A 20,806-nucleotide genomic window follows, 5' to 3' on the forward strand; every position below is an offset into this window, starting at 1 on the left:
AAAGAATCATCTAGAATGCCATTGTATGCTATAGCTTTAAGATTTCCCTTCACGGGAACTAAGGGGCCTTGCCTGAATCATGAAAAAAAGCCCTAGACCATTATTCCTCCTCCACCAAACTTGACAGTTAGCATTATGGAGTCAGGCAGGTAGCATTCTCCTGGCATTCGCCAAAACCAGATTTGTCCGTTGTACAGCCAGATGGTTGAAGCGTGATTCATCACTCCAGAGAACGCGTTTCCACTGCTCCAGAGTCCAATGGCGGCGAGCTTTACACCACTCCAGCCGACGCTTCGCATTGCGCATGGTGATCGTAGGCTTGTGTGCTGCTGCTCGGCCATGGAAACCCATTTCATTAAGCTCCCGACTAAGTTATTGCGCTGATGTTGCTTCAAGAGGCAGTTTGGAACTCGGTAGTCAGTGTTGCACCAAGGACAGCAAATTTTTACACGCTACGCGCTTCAGCACTCGACAATCCCGTTCTGTGAGCTTGTGTGGCCTACCACTTCGCGGCTGAGACATTGTTGCTCTTAGAGGTTTCCACTTCACAATGACAGCACTTACAATTGACCGGGGCAGCTCTAGCAGGGCAGAAATTTGATGTACTGACTCGTTGATGTCGCCACGTTGAACTGCACTCTACTGTGCTGTACTGGCAATAGCATGGAGTTCAACATCCCACCACCCCACATATATTTGGTCATAACTCATAAAGTCCTAGAGATCCTACTCTGTAAATTTCTGTGTCTGTATAACACAGTCCTGGCCTCCCAAGTGGTGCAGCATCCCAAATGCATACTAGGCATCACTATAGACCTGGGTTCGATCACAGGCTGTCTCGCAGCCGGCCGCAACCAGGAGACCCACGAGGCGACGCACAATTGGCCTAGCATTGTCCGAGTTAGTGGAGGGTTTGGCCTGCCGTGATATTCTTGTCCCATCGCGCTCTAGCGACTCCTTGTGGCGGGCTGGGCACATGCACGCTGACTTGCGTCGCCAGCTGTACAGTGTTTCCTCCGACACATTGATGCGGCTGGCTTCCAGGTTAAGCGAGCTATGGGTCAAGAAGCAGTGCGGCTTGGCAGAGTCGCGTTTAGGAGGACGCATGGCTCTCGACCTTCGCTTCTCCCGAGTCTGTACGGGAGTTGCAGCGACGGGACAAGACTAACTACCAATTGAATATCACAAAATTGTGGAGAAAAAAAAGGGGTAGAAAGTACAAAAAAAAACACAAAATACAATTCCATTGAATATAAATGTGATATACAAAGTACATCATTTTCAATATCGTATCAAATGTACAGTTAGATCTTGCATAATGAAATGTATTACTGATTTTAGAACATATTGATGTTTCAAATGACATCAACATCAAGTTCAACAGTAGCGGTGTCTTGCAATGCTCCTGGGTAGGGTCAAATTAAATAGGCCAACTTTGATTCATTATTTCTCAATATGCTTTAAAATATAAAATGTCAAATATATGTCAATAAGCATTCCTCCAAAGGACCATTTTATGGATTACATTTTGTGACAATCCCCAAAAAGTCACGTTCATGTTTTGTTCTACTTTCATGAGGAATCGCCCCCAGACTGGCTAATGTACACTGCCTTCTCAATGGGATCCTGAAGTTGAATTAAGTGTGCAGATGTGTTTGTTTGTGTGAAGTTTCTCCACTTTAAATGCATACTAGGCCTAACTGTAGCTGACAACTTGTGGCCAATAAATCTAATTAATTTAACACTGTGCCCTACTCTGGGTATATGGGGTGGATGACGTACTGCACCAACAGCGTTCACATACAATAAATAGTAAATGCATTGAAAATCAATGGTTGGACTTCAGAAGCTGCTAACGAAGTGAATATAAGTGAATTACGTTATGCTTAGAAGGGACATCCTGAAATGGGACATGATGTGATGACCACCCAGACAATAAAAGAAACCAATCAACTCATAAGTAGCTAGTTGTTCACAGCTAGCTACGTAATTAATGTGTCTTACCTTTTTAACAGGTTTGTGAATAGGGACCGCACTGAACGCAGCAGACGACACTGACAGTTCACCCATGGTAATTTCGCTGTTCTTGCTCACGGTCATGGCTGAGTATTTTTCAGCCACGTTCTCGCTCTCCTTTACTTCTTTGCTGGCTTGTTTCAGCTCCAACTTTCCGTCCCCCGGAGTGTCCGACATTTCGATAAATAATTAAAACGTACAACAAATTAGTTAGCCCGTGGTATAGCTAACGTTAGTTAAGTTAGCTACAGAATTCGAGTTGCTCCCCACTGTTCGGTATTTTGCGGAAGAGGGATTTTTTGTACAGCTGAAGACTGCAATTCACACGATTTAGAAACAATTAATTAACAGCCGTTTGGTGTATCAGTTAGTAATTCTATGTTTACAAACTACAGTGTAGTAATTGCTGTGATAAAACGGTTCGTTGCCTGCGCAGTTCCTTCGCGTGTAGCAAGTTGTGAACGGCCTGTTTTGCCTAGCTGTCACCTGAAATTGTGGGCGGGGGATGCGCGCCTCCCCTCCCTTCGTTTGCTCAAGCATCTAGTAGTAGAGGTTGCTCTAAAAACATTGATTGAGAATCAGCTTCCCAGCCTACTCCCCAGTGGCGGATTTAGGTATAGGCGACATGGGCATACGGTCAAATCATGCAGTGTACATACAGTATGTGTACAGTACAGTTCTGGCAATATGAATTACAAAACATGTTGGAAGTTGGAAAATGTATTCATTGTATTTTCAGAGGCATTCTTAACACATACAGACCATTTGATAATGCTGTTTCCTTTTATTTATGGAATAAAAAAATTGCTAAAAGGCTATTAAAAAGCATCTACACTCTTACAAGACTGTTACAACACAATATAAAAAACTGATGCAGGTAATTAGGCATTTGATTATTGCTCCTTTCAAATAGAATAACCATAGGAAATATTTTTTTTAAGTCTGAGAAGCTTTAAAATAAGTGATGATAGTTACATATCATGAAGCAGAAGACAATTTATCTGTACAAAATAAAAACGACTATTTCATATTTCTGAAGAGCATCAGGAAAGGAAGAGGGCTATCATAACAACCACTTTGGACTCGTGGCCTTTAGGAGGGTGTGTTCATTGATCAAGTTCTTGTGGCACATCCAGAAATAAAAGTAACTGACATGAAACAAGTTAAGGTTGCTTTTGAAGGAACTTTCTTGTGGAACTTGTGCTGTTTCTTAAAAGACATTTCCTCCAGAAGGGCCCAATTGTTCTCCAGTGTTACCATGGTTACAGTATATCTGTATTTGCAGTATCTCCATGTGCTAGCAACCTCTTCACCCAGTCTGTCCTGCCCTCTACCAGATAGGGGACTTGGGCAGCTTGGGACTGGTTGGAAAGCACTGGTTGATTTATGTGTGGGACATCTGATCTTAACCCCCCCGCAACCATTCTCACAGAGACAAACACATGAGCACACACGCCTCACAGGGCTTCTAGAGGTTATGACACACGGATCACCTGCCCGACTGCCTCCTCTCCAGCATGTGGTTGGTCCGCCTGTACCTGGAGGAAGAGGAGCGGTTGGTCAGCCTGCGTAATGACCATGCCACAACAACATGAATCTCTCCCAGGTATAAGCAGCTAAAGTGTCAAAGTATAATCCAGTCTGGGGGTTAGATTTCAATCAGACTTTACCATAATCTAAATGCTCAATAATGTTATTGTTAGGATTTGGTCTGGGAAGTGATACTATGTTATTAGTCAAAATGCATGTTTCCATCATACCAAAAGGAGCTACACAGCTGAATGTATTAGATAGGGATTCATTTATGTGCTGTTACAAGAAATTGGTAAATATTTTATTGATTTATGAAATCCATCATTTTCAAACATCTTAACTGTTTTGAATCGTTTAAGTTTAGTGGACACAGATTTTTCATCATGTAAAAAATTTTTTTAGAAAAGATTGAAAGCCAAGTCTTTATTCATATTAAATAAAAACAATACCAACAGAAAGAGAAATGTTTAATTGTATATACACATACAAACGTCACATGTGAATGATGGGCAATGAGACAGATGGCAGTCGCAGAAAAATGTCAGCAATCATAAAAACTAATAGAAAACAGAAATCATACACAAACATACACAGAAAACACACACAGCCTCATTCTAAATCTGTTACATGTGGTTAGCCATTACCAACTTCCCAATAAAGATTGCATGGGCATAAATAAAACTGCTGCAAATGCAGGCTTAATGTGTGTATAATTATTGTATGTTCAGCATTGGTGTATATTGCTCTTTCTCCAAGGATGGTTGGATGCATAGCACCATGTTTAATATTTAAAATTAGGATAAATCAACCTACATTGAGGGGTGGGTCTGATCCAAGACATTCATAATATGAAGCAGCATTGACAAAGGTTAGGAAAATAAATATTTGTTTTATAGTGATCTTGTGTTAAATTCATACAGTACCTTTAAACCACTGCCATCCTAGCCCTGCAGCTGTTAAATGAACACATGTGTTAGCAGAGATGTTTACACTATAACATGGTACAAGTTTAACAAGACAACACAACAGCAAGGAAGCAACACTGGGCAAAAACAGCAACATTAACATTCTTTAGCTTGCAACATGAGCTCACACAAAGCCAAGACACATTTCAAATGACATTGGAGAACATTTTACTGAGTCAGTATCAAAGGAGGTTGGTGGCACCTTAATTGGGGAGGATGGGCTCGTGATAATGCCCGAAGCAGAATAAGTGGAATGGTAACAAGTACATCAAACACATGGTTTCCAGGTGTTTGATGGCATTCCATCTGCTCCGTTTCTGTTCTGGACATTATTATGAGGTGTTCTCACCTCAGCAGCTTCCTGTGGTCACTATGTACAGCTCTATGTGAAAGAACAAGCTTTTGAACTCAGCGTGGTTTGCCAGAGACATGGTTTGGGATCAAGTGGTTGGAATACAAAAGGTACACATAAAAATATGCCCGCATCTAAAAGCACCCCTGTTTATATACTCAAAAAACAAGCAAGTACAAAAAAACATAACTTGTAAAAAACTATACTATTCTTTGATACAAAACTACAAGGTAACCAATATAATAAAAACATACAATGATAGCAAGGATGACCGTTTTAAGAGTGCAGGGGAAATGAGTGGCTGCGGTCGACATGTGACAGAGTGAGGGGTGGAAATGGCTGCTACTTGTTGGTTAGCTGAGGGAGGCAACAGAAGTAGGTTGCCAATTAGAGTTGAGTTCAACACCTCCAAACATATCCTCTTGTTTGAGGGCACCCTGAGCCCTCCTCACCTGCATGGCCAGAGCCATCTCCTCCCTCTCCTTCGGCGAGAAAAAGCGTCCGCCATCACCCCTCTTCCTCGCCATGGCGTGCTTGTGACGAGACTCGTGCAGGTATTTCTGAGGGACAAGTAAAACCACATTCACAGACAAGCACATAAACACATCCTTTATTGCCCACACCATTTCCTCTTCCTAAAACTGTCATCCTGGAATATTTCCCCTCTCAAACTCACATAGATTCTTACAGACAAATACTGTGTGTCTAAACACACTCCCAGCAGTTCTCGGTCTTCATAAAAACAACAACCACATATATACATCTACTCGTGTCACAGACACTCACCCTCCTCTCCTTGGGGATCTTTCCCTCTGCCTCCAGCTTGGCGCGGGCCTGCCGTCTCTTCAGGATGCGGTGGTACTGCTTAGCGTTGACATACAGAGGCTCCTCCTCCAGCATCTCCGCCCCCGGCAGGGGGATACGCTGCATGGTGGGCACACTGCCACCGCCACCTGGAACCATCTAACACAAACACACTGGTCAGACTGATGCATAGCATACACACATGCCAAAAAGTCTATATTAATGTCATTAGGGACCTTACCATGACCATGCCACCTGCGTTGACCATGTTGCCAGGCAGTGTGACGGTCACTGTACCCTGACTACTGTTTGTTGTGTTGGTGCTGTTGCCTGCCTGAACGATCTGAGCACCAGCCAGACTAGAGGCAGGGATGGTGATCATACCTGGGGGAACCACGAAAGGGTTAAGTTAATATCAGCTATCATAGATTAGTGATCCAGAAGTGTGAACCACTTTGCATACAGCCACACATAACTGATTCAGTTCTAAATCAGCTGATAATCAAAAGGGGACAATAGCCACAGTAGGGATCCCAGCTATGAGTGTGAACGTGTTACCTTGCTGTAGAATGGACCCATCAGCATTGACTGGCTGGTACACAATGGTCTGGCCGTCTGCAGTCTGAGCCACTTGCTGCCCCGGCTGTAATGTAATCTGCTGCTGGCCCTGAGAAACAAACATTAACAATCCTTACCACCCAGTTATACACCACACAATGTGGTGGGTTTCTATGGTGTCCATAATATGTTTTATGAATTACAGCTATTTACATAAAAAATTACAAGTGGGCCTATTCTAAACAATGGAAACTATGCGTATGTGTTCTATTGCAGAACAAAATATTGTATAAAGAGTGTGTGAGTGTCTATACCTGGTTCTGTCCTGCGGTCACAGCAGTTTGGGGCTGCTGAATGATGAACTGCTGGGTCTGGCCTTGCTGACCCTGGACCTGTAGAGTCTGTCCCCCCTGGAGCTGGATCTGACCTGGCTGCACCAGCTGGATCTAAAGCAGAGAGCAGGACAGTCTTAATCAGCCAGTCTGCTTTATCATATCTCGCTCAGTAATATCTTGTTAGAGAGACATGTTTGCTAGGTTTCAGATAGGTGTGGTGTACAGTTGTACAACAGTTCAGTCACCTGTTGGAGCCCCTGAGCTCCAGACATGGGCACCTGCATGATGGTCTGCCCCTGCCCCCCCTGCCCCCCCATGACCATAATGGGCTGGCCCGATGAGGTGATGAGCTGACCGCCGCTCACCTGCACCATCAGAGGCTGCCCCTGCACCTAGGAGAGAGAGGGGAAGGAAGGAGTGAAAGAGACAGGAAAAAGGTGGGAGAATGTAAAAGAGACAAGGAAAGGAGAGTGAGGTTAATTCAAAATATCTAATGGAACTGCAACCATGCATAATGACCATTCTACATCACAGCAGAGCTTCCATGCAGCACATGTTGACCACAGACAGACAAAACAGAACAAAACAGGCCAGAGGGCAGCAAACAGATAAACATGGTGCTGTGATAGTCAATGCACCTTTTCTTGGAGTTAGTTTGATCTCCACAAGATGCTGAATGAGCGCACACGAAAACACAAATGACAAGAAGGGAATCATAATAGGGTCCGAGCGTACTGTAATTTCAGTGTACGCTATATTCACCAGGATATTTACTTGAGATTTGAAAAAGGCAATGTAGGAGTCTGGTCAATCTTAAACTCAGCAAGGAGAGCATTATATGCCGCTCAGAATATTGCTGTAGGTTACAAAATAATACACATATCTATAGATTAATGACTTGATTGTGGTATAACTGTACCACCTGTTGGACAATGTGAGAATAACACAATTGACAATCTCAGACTGAAGACAATGCAGATAGCAAGATTAATATTGGAGAGGGACATGCATGGAGTTTTTCAGCCTGGCTGACAGCAACTCATGACAACACTACAATCACAGGAGCTGTAGTGTCAGAAATGTTGACATGCATCTGTACACAACAGTGTAGCAGTGAGGCCCAGGGGCCAGAGGATATGACGAGGCGACATGTTGGGAGTAGTGTTACGCGGTTTATTCACCCACACCTGCTCGCATTTGCGAATAACCCATTCGCCCAACTATATGTGATAAGGTGAAAATCTGCAGTTCGCACCAGACCTTAACCCACTAATAAAAAAAATGCTCTGTAAGCTCCAGTCAGAAAGTACAGAACTATTTTTTTGATGGGGGTTCAGGATTTTTTGTTGTTGCCTGATTTAGATATGTTTCTGATTATAATTTCTGATATTTTGGTAGGCTATTTGTTAGTCATCTTGACTATAATTATAATGCAACTTTTCTTCTGTCAATATGAGTTGCCCTAGAAGACTAAATAAACCCTTGCTCACCAGAATAATGTCATAAATCGATAGAATGTATGCTTTCTCTGACATATCTGCTTCTTTCGTGGAGCAAAGACGTTTACAGACCGGAGAGAAAATGAAATAAAAAAATAAAAAAATGAAAAGATTTTCTGTACAAAATGTCCAAATGACATCAGTTTGATCTGTTGTAAGGAAATAGATTTCAGTTTGGCTTGGACACATATTTTATGTGGTTGAAATAATATCAGCTTTTATGACGATGATAAAGAGAGCACTCTACAGACCGTATCTAACTGCACAATCGCATTATCTCAAGATGTTGAAAGAATTAAATATTTCTCCACTCATGTTCCCATGTCGAAATGTAGCCTACATTTGGTGTATCATTTTACTGCAAGAAATGCTTAATTCTGCAGGAGTTAATAGTAAGCCTGTGAGAAGTTATAAACCTACAGTCAGTGTCCAGATTTCAGTTTCCATTTAACCCATTTGAACAGTAGGCTACAGTTTCATTGATATGCCATAGGCCTATTTGAAGTTCTGTCCTGTTTTTTTTTTTTAACCTTTATTTGATCAGGTAGGCAAGTTGAGAACAAGTTCTCATTTACAATTGCGACCTGGCCAAGATAAAGCAAAGCAGTTCGACAGATACAACACAGAGTTACACATGGAGTAAAACAAACGTACAGTCAATAATACAGTAGAAAAATAAGTCTATATACAATGTGAGCAAATTAGGTGAGATAAGGGAAGTAAAGGCAAAGGTGACTGTCGAATTTGTATATCCTATCATCAAACATAACATTGCTATCATCCTCTTTTACCACTTCACCAAATCTTTCCCAAACATTACATTTCTGTCCCTCACTTCTCTTTATTTAAAGTCACAATTTTGCAGCTTTTCTCTTTTCTCAGATTGTCCTTTTTGCCTTTGTGGATTGACGTTAAATTTTTCCGCCCTTTCCCAAAAGCATTGGCTCGCTTACAGTTAAGCTTTAGGGCCTAGACAGACACACTAATAACAGAACCTAAAATAATGAATTAAAAACCTCAATGTAGCCTATACATAATACATTGCACAAGAATTATACATTTTTTAAAGGTGTTGTTTTCTCTTTATTCAACCTGCGGGGACTGTGGGTTATGACTCAAAGCATCACCAGCAGGGAGACAAGCTGGGTAAATGGGGTAGAGATATGGTAGGGGCTCGGCGGTCCCACCACTACCTGGAGTGTCTGAACATGTTGGCCTCAGCCGGTGGCTGCCTGGGGCTCTGCTTGCAACTGAACCGCAATCACTGTGCCAGAGATCGGTGTAATAGACAAAGTTACACAAACACTTCTCCGTGTGGTTTTCAGCAGTTAGCTTCGCTTGTCGGTTGTCTGCGTGTGAACAACAATTCCGACACTGTTTAAAAATGTCCATCATAGCTTGGGAAACGGTTTTCGAAACATTATGATATGCCCATTATCTTTCATATCAGCGATAAATAATCTTTCAAATAAAAAAATATACACTTACTGTAGCAGTTTTACACAGATTCATATGATGCGTGTGCCTCAAATTGACGAACCACTTACACACACCTGTTCTGACCACGCGAGATGGCTAATAAGTACAGGTGGCCGCCTGTCTTCTGTCTGTATTCCGTAAACAAGCGCTGTAACATGGAGATATGGCCACTTGGGAACACTAAACCTATAAACGGTGTGTACTCATTTAACCTTTTTTTCTTGCTGATATGAAAGATACGTTCCTTATGTTTCCAAAACCATACTGCAAGCGATGCGTTTTAACATTCAGAACGAGCGTCGGGGCTCTTAACAAACCTCCCAGAAGATACAACCTTCAATAGGCGCTAAAGGTAGTTAGCTTCTATGAATGGGTTAACACACAGCTACTATGGCCAATGCCCAGGAACTTTCACCACACAGTGAATAAAGCTAGAACCTAGCCCAAACTCATGGCATTAACATTCTTCCGTAGGTACATTTCTCCTAACCCCCTTCCGATACACAAACACACCATACATAACACATGAACAAACCCTTCCTTCTTACCTGTTGTTGGATCTGCCCAGCAGCAGTCTGAACCACTATCTGTTCCCCTGTAGATGTGGTGGCGGTAGTGTACTGCTCCATGGTCACTGAAAGGCCTCAATTCAGTCTACTGCTACAGCTGTGAGGGGCACATAACTGGATGAGATGACTATCCTCGATTGGATAGTAAGATACTTTCTTACTTAAAAAGAATGTGAAATGTTGAGGCATTACAGCAACATGTAAACACATTTACAGTAAGGTGGTGGAACAAATGTAACAGGACGTCATATCTTGTTATCAAATTTGTAAGGGCATATTCGCTAAGGCTCATAATAATCGTACCAATCAATACTACAATCACATGTAAGTACCATGATGATGATGATGACTGCCTTCACAAATGACTCTCTTGGACTCATTTTCAGTTGTCAAAAAATCTGTCCTCTCCTTCCCTTGATCTGCACTGATTGGAAAATACTTGTTGACAGGAAAAAAACAATACATATCATTAGGCAGGCTTTTACCTGGTCAGCTCTTTCAGATCAGTGCAGATAAGTTGGACAGAGCCCAGGGACATGATTGGTTTGGTGTTCAAAAAATAAGATACTCTTCTTGCCACTTTAAGACAAATTACGAAAATATGCCAAATCACAATATTGTCCTAGACAATTGGTATGTTAACTTTGATAACAGGCCTACACTACTAGTGAAGTGACTGACGGTTTTTGTCACATTTTTCAACTGAATATGCAGCAGCCCAATGCATGCAAGCCAACAGTCAGTAGACCAGCTAAGTAACGTTAACTAGCTCACGAGTCACGCACCTCCTCGAATATTGTTTTAAGTTTTCATGTGGCATTCTAGCTAGCTATATTATGAGACATTGGTCATTGTAGTCTCTCACCCAACCAGGCATTTGTCACTGTGCCACCACACATAACTAGTTAACGTTAGTTATCTTACAGAGCTAGCTAGCTAGCCAGCCAGCTAACAATGAGCTATGGTGATTAGTGAGTTAACGTTTAGGTATATTTTAGCTAACTAGCTAGCTTTTAATTCTTGCATTTAACTAGTGGAGTTAGTAATTTGGTTGGTCAATGACACACCAATCCCCTGCCACCGGATCACATTCCTCCTCAGCCGTGCAACCTCTCACCGTTTGTCCGCCGCCCGGTTTCTCTGATTGGCTCCAATACCCACACACAAAACCCAATCACGGCGCTCTCGACATGTAGACAAAATGGCACTTGTATGAAAAACTACCACCAACAACAAGCGTCTTCTTCTCCAACCCACGATATATGCGCATGCGCATTGTGTAGTATAAGGCGAGAGGGAGGTGAAACTGAAAGTTTTAGCCAAGGTTTCGGGAATTGATGGCTTTATGGAGTAGCCTACAGCACCACAGTTGTCGCATCGGGACACTGGTAATTTTTCATAAGGGAGGGACAACTGTATCATTATTAGTGATGGGCTGATTGATATCGAAGCTCCGATGCAGTATTTAAAGCACTATGTAACATTATCACGTGTTCAATGACGTCCGAAGTACAAGTTTCTAAACCCGGAGGCGCAACATCGCGAGATTTCCGGGAAACCGTGCGACAGACCAGGCCAGGGTTTTGGGTTTGAGAAGTTAACCATTTAAAACATTCTTCCTGAGTTGTTCATTTTCTCGAAATCTAAAGGCACAACCTAGATTCGAGACGATTTCTTAGGTAGTTGAACATGTTATTACTTTGATTTGACGGCATGCGCATTTCGGTGCAAGACGACCCTTAGACCCGATGACGTGTCTCTGTGCGTGAGCTTAGCTAGCCAACGTCGCTATGACATCGCCTACAAGTGTGATCAGGGATTTATATTGGAGAAGCAGTTTTAGCCCATCTTCATGTCTTTGGTAATACGAGTCAATTGCCGCGTATATCTGCCAGTCGGAACTAGGCAACTCCGACTTGATAATTGGTTGTAGTTATACACGTTCAATAAATCCATTCCAATAAGGCATGACATAAGGTATAGATGCAACATCCAGCTGAAACAAGGCTTCTATCACTCTGTTGTTGAATGGACCAAAAGAGAAACAAATCTTTCCAACTGATGAGTCAACAGGGTCAATGGAAGGTAGGTTCTGAGGGTCAGGTCTTGACATGTTCCTGAATAATGAAGCAACACCTGAGGGAATGGCATCTAAAAGAATTTCAAAATTTTTAGGTGTTACAGAGACCTTGTAAAGTAATAATAATTCCTTATAACTAAGTAAAAGACCCTCTGCATTTACCAGTTGGCTCACCTATAGGATATTATTTCGGAACCAATATTCTAAAAACAAAGTATTTGTATACAATATATCCCGATTATTCCATATACAATATCTGTGTGGAGAAAAATTATGCTTATAAATTAAGGACCATGACAAGAAAACCTGCCGATGAAAAACAGAAAGTGTCACTGGAACTTTGTCAATATTATAATTGCAAACCAACATGAAGTTAAGGCCACCAAAAGTAGAGAAGACATGATGAGGAATACAATTCCACATAGAAGTGTGTATTCTTAGGAATTGTTTTATCCAATTGATCTTAAAAGTATTATTTAAGGTAGTAAAGTCCAGAAAATTCAGCCCACCATTCTCATAAGTGTTCATTACAACAGTTTTCCAAATGTGATGGGTACGGTTTCTCCATAGAAAGTTGAAAAGCATCTGGTCTATCTCCTTGCTTATTTTACCGTCAAGATATAAAGATAGAGCGCCATATGTTAGTCTAGAGATGCCTTCAGCCTTGGTTATTAGGACTCTTCCTTTTAAAGATAAGTCCCTCTGTAGCCATTGATTTAGCTTCTTCTGGGTTTTTTAATAAGAGGGTTAAAGTTTAGTAAGCCTCTAGACTTCTGATCCTTTGTAATGGTTATGCCTAAATATGTAAATTCTTCTTTTACTGGAATACCATAATATGAAGGTGTCACACAATCTTTGACAGCCATGAGTTCACATTTATTAATGTTAAGATATAGACCAGACGCTTTGGAAAAGGATTGTATCACATTGATCGATATGGGAATTTGGTTAGCGTCTTTCAGAAAAAGTGTATCGTCAGCCAGCTGGCTTATAATAATTTATTTACCAGCTATGGAAATGCCTTGTACAGGACTATTATTTAAAGAATTTGTAAGAAGTTGGGTGATTAATAAAAACAGGTATAGAGAGATAGGACAACCGTGCCTAATTCCTCTCTTACGCAAATCTGGGTGAGGTGCCATATTTCAATTTGATAGAGCTGTTACCATTTGTATAGAGAGTCTTAATAGCCTTACAGAGAAAAATCCCCAACGCCAAGAAATATGTCTGTTCCTCATAAAGCCAGACTGTGTTTCATCAATGATTGCATCCAGGACTTCTTTAAATATTTTTGCAAGTAGTAAGGCTAATATCTTATAGTCATTATTAAGAAGACAAATTGGATGCTGGTTATCGATGAGCAGCACTTCTTTTTGAGGCTTAGGTATCAGTGTTATTAACCCCTGACTCATTGTAGGAGGGAGAACATTGTTTTTAATACTCTCTAAAAAACACTTCAAATAGGAAGGGAGCTACTTGTTCAGAAAATAATTTGTTAAAATCTGATGTAATTCCATCAACAACTGGTGATTTATTGTTCTTTAGATGTTTGATAGACTCTATAATCTCTTCAACTTTGATGGGTTCATCTCACTGTTTAGATTCTATATCACTGATAGAGTGAACATTATTCAATGAGTCAAAAAACATCTGTGGATTCCTGACAGTACGTAGAGCTATACAACTTTCTGTAAAAATTGCTACAGTATTTACTGATACATTTTTGGTCATCTGTAATAACACCAATGTATAACTTATGGATAGTGTTATTTGTAGAGTGAAATTTCTCAAGTCTAAAGAAATAGGATCAATTCTGTTCTCCCTCCTCAATCAATTTTTTTCCTAGATCTAATAAAGGCTCCTTCTGCTTTTAATCACAGCACAAAGCCTCCCTCCTCTCGTCCTTCTGTACATATGTCACACACTCCTTAAGGATTTCCGGTCCATAGTGTGGCGTGTGGGGGTTGCTCAGTTATGAAAAGACAGGTGGAAGATCATATCAGCTCCACCTTACCTGACACCCGAGACACACTTAAATTTGCAAACCACCCCAATAGATCCACAGACCATGCAATCGCCATCACACTGCCCTATCCCATCTGGACAAGAGGAATACCTACGTAAGAATGCTGTTCATTGACTATAGCTCAGCCTTCAACACCATAGTACCCCCCAAGCTCATCATTAAGCTCGGGGCCCTGGGTCTGAACCCGCCCTGTGCAACTGGGTCCTGGACTTCCTGATGGGCTGCCACCAGTTGGTGAAGGTAGGAAACAACACCTCCACTATGCTGATCCGCAACACAGGGGTCCCACAGGACACTTACAGCACCCGATGTCACAGTAAGGCAAAAAAAGATCATCAAGGACATCAACCACCCGAGCCATGGCCTGTTCACCCCGCTATCATCCAGAAGGCGTGGTCAGTACAGGTGCATATAAGCTGGGACCAAGAGACTGAAAAACAGCTTCTATCTCAAGGCCATCAGACTGTTAAATAGCCATCACTAGCCGGCTACCACCCGGTTACTCAACCCTGCACCTTAGAGGCTGCTTCCCTATGTACATAGACATGGAATCACTGGTCACTTTAATAATGGAACACTAGTCACTTTAATAATGTTTACATACTGCTTTGCTAATTCATATGTATATACTGTATTTTAGCCAATGCCACTCTGACATTGCCCATCCTAATATTTATATATTTCATAATTCTGTTCTTTTACTTTTATATTTGTGTGTATTGTTGTGAATTGTTTGAGTTTGATTCTACTGCACTGTTGGATCTAGGAAAACAAGCAATAACATCTGCTAAATATGTGTATGTGACCAATAAAATGTGATTTTATTTTGACCTAGAAGAGCAGGTATTCCAGGGCAGATTGGGATGCAGGTTGAGCGTGATGTATGGAGCAGAATGGGGGAGAGCACAAAAATGGTAGTAGACATGATATAGGTTGTTACGTTTCTGACAGCAGCGATCAGTTTCACAGAAGAATTACAATCAAAGACTAAGAAATACAGATCATAGTGGAGCGGGCAGTGAGGTGTCTTGGGATCACAGGACTGTCATGGGAAAATGTACAGTATGACCTCAATAAGATTGAGAATCAGTTCAGCCAGGAATCATGTATTGGTTAATTTTCATAATGGTGTTAATCCTTCAATGGAATGCCATAAGTTTGATGGCTAATGGACAAGAGTTCAAACAGTTTATTGAGGAGTTACCAGCCAAATCTGATGTGATATGTCTCCAGGAGACATGGCTTAAATCTACTCTAGATTTTGTATTACAAGGTTATGTTGCAGTCTGTAGTGATAGGGTGGCAGGGGGAGGAGGAGGTTGTGCTACCATTATAAAGAGGGTGATCCATATAGGTGTGTGGGAGAGGGAGTTGAACAGGAGTATGTAGTGGTAGATGCCTGGTTGGGAGGGGGGGTAACGTATTAGTGAACTTTTACAACCTGTGTAAGATACTAGAGTTGGGAATGTTAAAGAGACTACCCTTGGGAATGTAGAAGGTCAAGATAGGAAACTGGTATGTGTGGGGATTTTAATGCACATAGTATGCTCTGGGGAAGGTTATGGACTGATGTAAATGAACAAGTGTTGGAGTAACTACTGGATGAGAAAGGACTTGTGGGTCTTAATGATGGCCGGGAAACCAGGATTGACCCAGTAACTCGAAATTAATCTGCTCTGGATCTTACTTAGATCTCAAGTTCGGTGGCAGGCAGATGTAGTTGGGAGGTTTTGGAGGAATCTACAAGGGGTAGTTATCACTATCCTATCATGTGTACTGTAAGTGTGAGGGTGGAAGATTAAGTAGAAAATGGATTGAGGAGATGGATATTTGGGACAGGGCTTTCAGAATGTTGACATGGTGCAATAATTACAAGCACCTGATTCAGTATAAACAAGCACAAGCAGTAGTAAGGAGGATCATTAGTACAGCTATGAGGGAGTATTGGCACCGGTTCTGTGGAAACATAGGCAGGACCACTCTTTTGGGAGAGGTATGGGGGATTAAGAGTATGAGTGGGGTCAGACGAGATTGGGACCTCCCTGTACTGAAAAATGAGGAGATTGTTGCAGTGAGAGAGATGTTATCTCAGGCATTTGTGAAAGTGCACAGCTCAAATAATCTGACAGAAGAGGTTCAGCATGGGAGAGAGAGGGTCAGAGGAGAGCATACGGGGTCCTGGATCAGAGAGGGATGGTGGGGATACATGTAATGCCCCTTTTATGTTGGCTGAGATGAAGAGAGCATTAGCTAATGTAACCGAAGTGAAATGGTTAGCTAGTTAGCGGGGTGCGCGCTAATAGCGTTTCAATCGATGACGTCACTCACTCTAAGACCTTGAAGTAGTTGTAGTTGTTCCCCTTGCTCTGCTTTTGTGGAGCGATGGGTAACGATGCTTCGTGGGAGGCAGTTTTTGATGTGTGCAGATGGTCCCTGGTTCGAGCCCAGGTAGGGGCGAGGAGAGGGACGGAAGCTATACTGTTACACTAACGTTGGAGAAACATCTCCTGGGAAGGATGAGATGTGTTACATCATGATGGCTCATCTCAGTGACACTGCAATGGGGAAAGTATTGGGTCTTTACAATAAGGTGTGGCAGGAAGGGAAACTGCCTGGAAGTTGGAAGCAGGCTGTAGTGGCGCCGATACGGAAACCTGGGAAAGACCCTACTTGTCCTTCAAGCGATAGGCCGATAGCGTTGACATCTCATGTATGGAAAGGATGATAACGGAAAGGCTGACTTACTTTCTGGAGAGAAGAGGACTAATATCACCAGATCAAAGTGGGTTCAGGAAAGGCAGGGGAACAATGGATCCTGTATTTTTCCTTGAGTCAGTCATACGGAAGTCACAGGCAGATAAGGAGGTGGTGGTAGCTGCTTTTCTTTGATGTAGAGAAGGCTTATGATGTGGAAGGAAGGCCTACTTATAAAGCTGGATAACATGGGGGTTGGAGGAAAGGTGTTACTGGATAAAGGATTTTATTTTGGGGCAATCAATAAGTGAGGGTGGGGAGCTCTGTTGTTCTCCATTATGATTGACAATGTATTCTCCCAGGTGAGAAATGATATTGGGAGGTCATTGTTTGCGGATGATGGGGCACTGTGGAAGAGAGGGAGAAATATTACCCATAGAGCCAGAAGAGTTCAAGAAGTGATTAGTGAAGTTGAGCTGTGGTCCCTCAGGTAGGGCTTCAAGTTTTCAGTTGAGAAAACACAGGCTGTTTTTTTCTAGAAGGAAGGTTGGGGAGGAAATATAGAAAGGGTAGGAGGGTTTAGGTTCCTGGGGGTCTGGTATGGTTTAAATGAAGGTTAAATAAAATATAAAATAAAAGTCTGGTTTGACACTCAAATTACATTGGCGGCGAATATTAACAGAGTAGTTGTCAAAGAAAATAAAATATTGAATGTGATGCGTTGCTTGTCAGGAATGGCTTGTCTAGTTAAATAAAGGTGAAATAAAAAAATGTTCCACTGTCTCCTGACAATGATCACACCTCCCAGTCGGATATTTCCCCGCCAATTTCAATGTACTTTTGAGCCTTGTGTGTCCCGGTCTCATCCTTGTAATTACACTTTCCTCCCTTCCTCTCTCGGCCTGAGGACCTCCCAGCCCCCACCTTTTCCTGGATTTTATACAGGTGTCTTCCCATTTCCCTCCCTGTTCCACAACTCTTGCCATTTGTTTTTAACCACTGTTCTTATTAACCCCTTGGCTTCTGCTTTACTGATTGACAATTCCATCTCAACATGTTGATGTTTAAGAGCCTGCTTGGTGCTAATATCCACCTACTCATTCCCCTCTACTCCCACATGAGCTGGTACCCAGAGGAACATCCCAAATAACCCCATCTGTTTCACCCTATACAAAACCTTATACAATACATCCTGTCTTTTCTGACACACAAATTATCTCACCATGCCATCTGGCCATGCCATTGCCTATCCACCCAAAGCTTGTATTCAGATTTCATTCATGTTCCCAGCACTCAAGGAATACCTTTTTTGTAGGATGTGTAACTGTATGTCCTTGTAAATTTCTATTTATTTATTTAAAAAAATATATATTTCACCTTTATTTAACCAGGTAGGCCAGCTGAGAACAAGTTCTCATTTACAACTGCGACCTGGCCAAGATAAAGCAAAGCAGTGTGACAAAAAACAACACAGAGTTACACATGGGATAAACAAACGTACAGTCAATAACACAATAGAAAATCTGTATACAGTGTGTGCAAATGAAGTAAGGAGGTAAGGCAATAAATAGGCCATAGTGGCGAAGTAATTACAATTTAGCAATTAACACTGGAGTGATAGATGTGCAGATGAGGATGAGCAAGTAGAAATACTGGTGTGCAAAAGGGCAGTAAAACAAAAACAAATGTGGGGATGAGGTAGGTAGTTGGTTGGATGGGCTATTTACAGATGGGCTGTGTACAGCTGCAGCGATCGGTAAACTGCTCTGACAGCCGATGCTTGAAGTTAGTGAGGGAGATAGGTCTCCAACTTCAGTGATTTTTGAAATTCGTTCCAGTCATTGGCAGCAGAGAACTGGAAGGAAAGGCGGCCAAAGCAGGTGTTGGCTTTGGGGATGACCAGTGAAATATACCTGCTGCTACAGGTGGGTGTTGCTATGGTGACCAGTGAGCTGAGATAAGGCGGAGCGTTACCTAGCAAAGACTTATAGATGACCTGGAGCCAGTGGGTTTGACGACGAATATGTAGCGAGTACCAGCCAACTAGAGCATACAGGTCGCAATGGTGGGTAGTATATGGGGCTTTGGTGACAAAACGGATGGCACTGTGATAGACTGCATCCAATTTGCTGAGTAGAGTGTTGGAGGCTATTTTGTAGATGACATTGCCGAAGTCAAGGATCGGCAGGATAGTCAGTTTTACGAGGGTATGTTTGGCAGCATGAGTGAAGGAGACTTTGTTGCGAAATAGGAAGCCGAGTCTAGATTTCGTTTTGGATTGGAGATGCTTAATATGAGTGGAAGGAGAGTTTACAGTATAACCAGACACCTAGGTATTTGTAGTTGTCCACATATTCTAAGTCAGAACCGTCCAGAGTAGTGATGCTAGGCGGGAGGGCGGGCAGGTGTAGGCAGCGATCGGTTGAAGAGCATGAGATTAGTTTTACTAGCATTTAAGAGCAGTTGGAGGCCACGGAAGGAGTATTGTATGGCATTGAAGCGTGTTTGGAGGTTTGTTAACACAGTGTCTATTTACCCAATATGTCATGGTTAGCTGTTGTCTTCTTAACTTTTACGGCATTTCTAACCAACTCTACCTGCATCCCTACCACCGGGGAGGTCCTGAGTACTCCACAACATATTTTTAGGGCTTGGGACTGGACTACATCCAGCTTTTTTAAAGATGTCTGAGCAGCTGATCCATATGCTACAATTCCATAATCCAGTGATGACCTTAACAGCGTTAGATATAGAATGGCATTGAAAATGCTATCTGCCACCCACTCCGTTAAAATTTGATTTCTATTTTTTTAATTTAACCTTTATTTAACCAGGTAAGCTAGTTGAGAACAAGTTCTCATTTACAACTGCGACCTGTACAAGATAAAGCAAAGCAGTGCTACACAAACAACAACAGAGTTACACATGGGATAAACAAGCGTACAGTCAATAACACAATATAAAAAAAGAAAGTCTATATACAGTGTGTGCAAATGGCACAAGGAGGCAATAAATAGGCCATAGTAGCAAAGTTATTCACAATTTGGCATATTAACACTGGAGTGATAAATGAGCAGATGATGATGTGCAAGTAGAGATACTGGTGTGCAAAAGAGCAGAAAAGTAAATAAAAACGATATGGGGATGAGGTAGGTAGATTGGGTGGGCTATTTACAGATGGACTATGTACAGCTGCAGCGATCGGTTAGCTGCTCAGATAGCTGATGTTTAAAGTTAGTGAGGGAAATGTAAGTCTCCAGCTTCAGCGATTTTTGCAATTTGTTCCAGTCACTGGCAGCAGAGAACTGGAAGGAAAGGCGGCTGTTGGCTTTGGGGATGACCAGTGAGATATACCTGCTGGAGCGCATGCTACGGGTGGGGGATGTTATCGTGACCAGTGAGCTGAGATAAGGCGGAGCTTTACCTAGCATAAGCTTATAGATGACCTGGAGCCAGTGGGTTTGGCGACGAATATGTAGTGAGGGCCAGCCAGCTAGAGCATACAGGTCGCAGTGGTGGGTGGTATAAGGGGCTTTGGTGACAAAATGGATCGCACTGTGATAGACTGCATCCAGTTTGCTGAGTAGAGTATTGGAAGCTATTTTGTAGATGACATCGGCGAAGTTGAGGATCGGTAGGATAGTCAGTTTTACTCGGGTAAGTTTGGCGGCATGACTGAAGGAGGCTTTGTTGCGAAATAGAAAGCCGATTCTAGATTTGATTTTGGATTGGAGATGTTTATTATGAGTCTGGAAGGAGAGTTTACAGTCTAGCCAGACACCTAGGTATTTGTAGTTGTCCACATATTCTAGGTCAGAACCGTTCAGGGCAGTGATGCTAGTCGGGCGGGCGGGTGCGGGCAGCGAACGATTGAAAAGCATGCATTCCCTCCGATT

General features: G+C 42.2%; 2 protein-coding genes and 1 long non-coding RNA gene across 7 annotated transcripts in view; 1 reads left to right on the forward strand and 2 right to left on the reverse strand.

Annotated features, from left to right (window-relative positions):
- The window catches only part of LOC115150611 (S-adenosylhomocysteine hydrolase-like protein 1), a 62,645-nt gene extending 60,120 nt beyond the window's left edge, over positions 1 to 2,525 (reverse strand). Inside the window, exon 1 of the mRNA XM_029694074.1 lies at positions 2,005 to 2,525. Within this exon, the coding sequence (XP_029549934.1) occupies positions 2,005 to 2,193 (189 nt within the window). The 5' untranslated portion in view covers positions 2,194 to 2,525. The remainder of the gene's footprint in view (positions 1 to 2,004) is intronic.
- A 255-nt stretch (positions 2,526 to 2,780) lies between these two features.
- LOC115150612 (nuclear transcription factor Y subunit alpha) lies at positions 2,781 to 11,380 on the reverse strand. 5 transcript variants are annotated; one of them, XM_029694079.1, is made up of 10 exons: positions 11,228 to 11,378; positions 10,090 to 10,207; positions 6,809 to 6,955; positions 6,543 to 6,674; positions 6,229 to 6,337; positions 5,912 to 6,054; positions 5,653 to 5,829; positions 5,319 to 5,426; positions 4,473 to 4,502; positions 2,781 to 3,554 (listed from the first exon to the last, which is right to left on the reverse strand). In XM_029694079.1, the coding sequence occupies exons 2-9, from the start codon at positions 10,168 to 10,170 to the stop codon at positions 4,491 to 4,493; spliced, it is 909 nt and encodes a 302-aa protein (XP_029549939.1). In that variant the 5' UTR covers positions 10,171 to 10,207; positions 11,228 to 11,378; the 3' UTR covers positions 2,781 to 3,554; positions 4,473 to 4,490. The 5 variants fall into 5 exon arrangements, 4 of the variants coding, with proteins under 4 accessions (XP_029549939.1, XP_029549937.1, XP_029549936.1 ...); XR_003867132.1 differs by having other exon boundaries at positions 4,473 to 5,426; positions 11,228 to 11,379; XM_029694077.1 differs by lacking the exon at positions 2,781 to 3,554 and adding an exon at positions 10,443 to 10,548 and having other exon boundaries at positions 3,958 to 5,426; positions 11,228 to 11,380.
- Positions 11,381 to 11,408: 28 nt separating this feature from the next.
- On the forward strand, positions 11,409 to 14,235 carry LOC115150613 (uncharacterized). The gene is made up of 2 exons (XR_003867133.1): positions 11,409 to 12,195; positions 14,071 to 14,235. It is a non-coding gene; the product is annotated as an uncharacterized LOC115150613 (long non-coding RNA).
- The last annotated feature ends 6,571 nt before the right edge of the window (positions 14,236 to 20,806 follow it).

Source organism: Salmo trutta, chromosome 16 (assembly GCF_901001165.1).
Source record: "Salmo trutta chromosome 16, fSalTru1.1, whole genome shotgun sequence".
Taxonomy (NCBI): Eukaryota; Metazoa; Chordata; class Actinopteri; order Salmoniformes; family Salmonidae; genus Salmo; species Salmo trutta.

What these genes read in the sequence shown, in the direction of transcription:
- LOC115150612 (XM_029694077.1), bottom strand. Translation starts at nt 10,170, where the DNA reads ATGGAGCAGTACACTACCGCCACCACATCTACAGGGGAACAGATAGTG. An exon ending in TGGGTCCATTCTACAGCAAG is followed by an intron (nt 6,055 to 6,228) that starts GTAACACGTTCA and finishes TGGTTCCCCCAG; the next exon opens with GTATGATCACCATCCCTGCC. An exon ending in AGATCCCCAAGGAGAGGAGG is followed by an intron (nt 5,427 to 5,652) that starts GTGAGTGTCTGT and finishes CTTGTCCCTCAG; the next exon opens with AAATACCTGCACGAGTCTCG.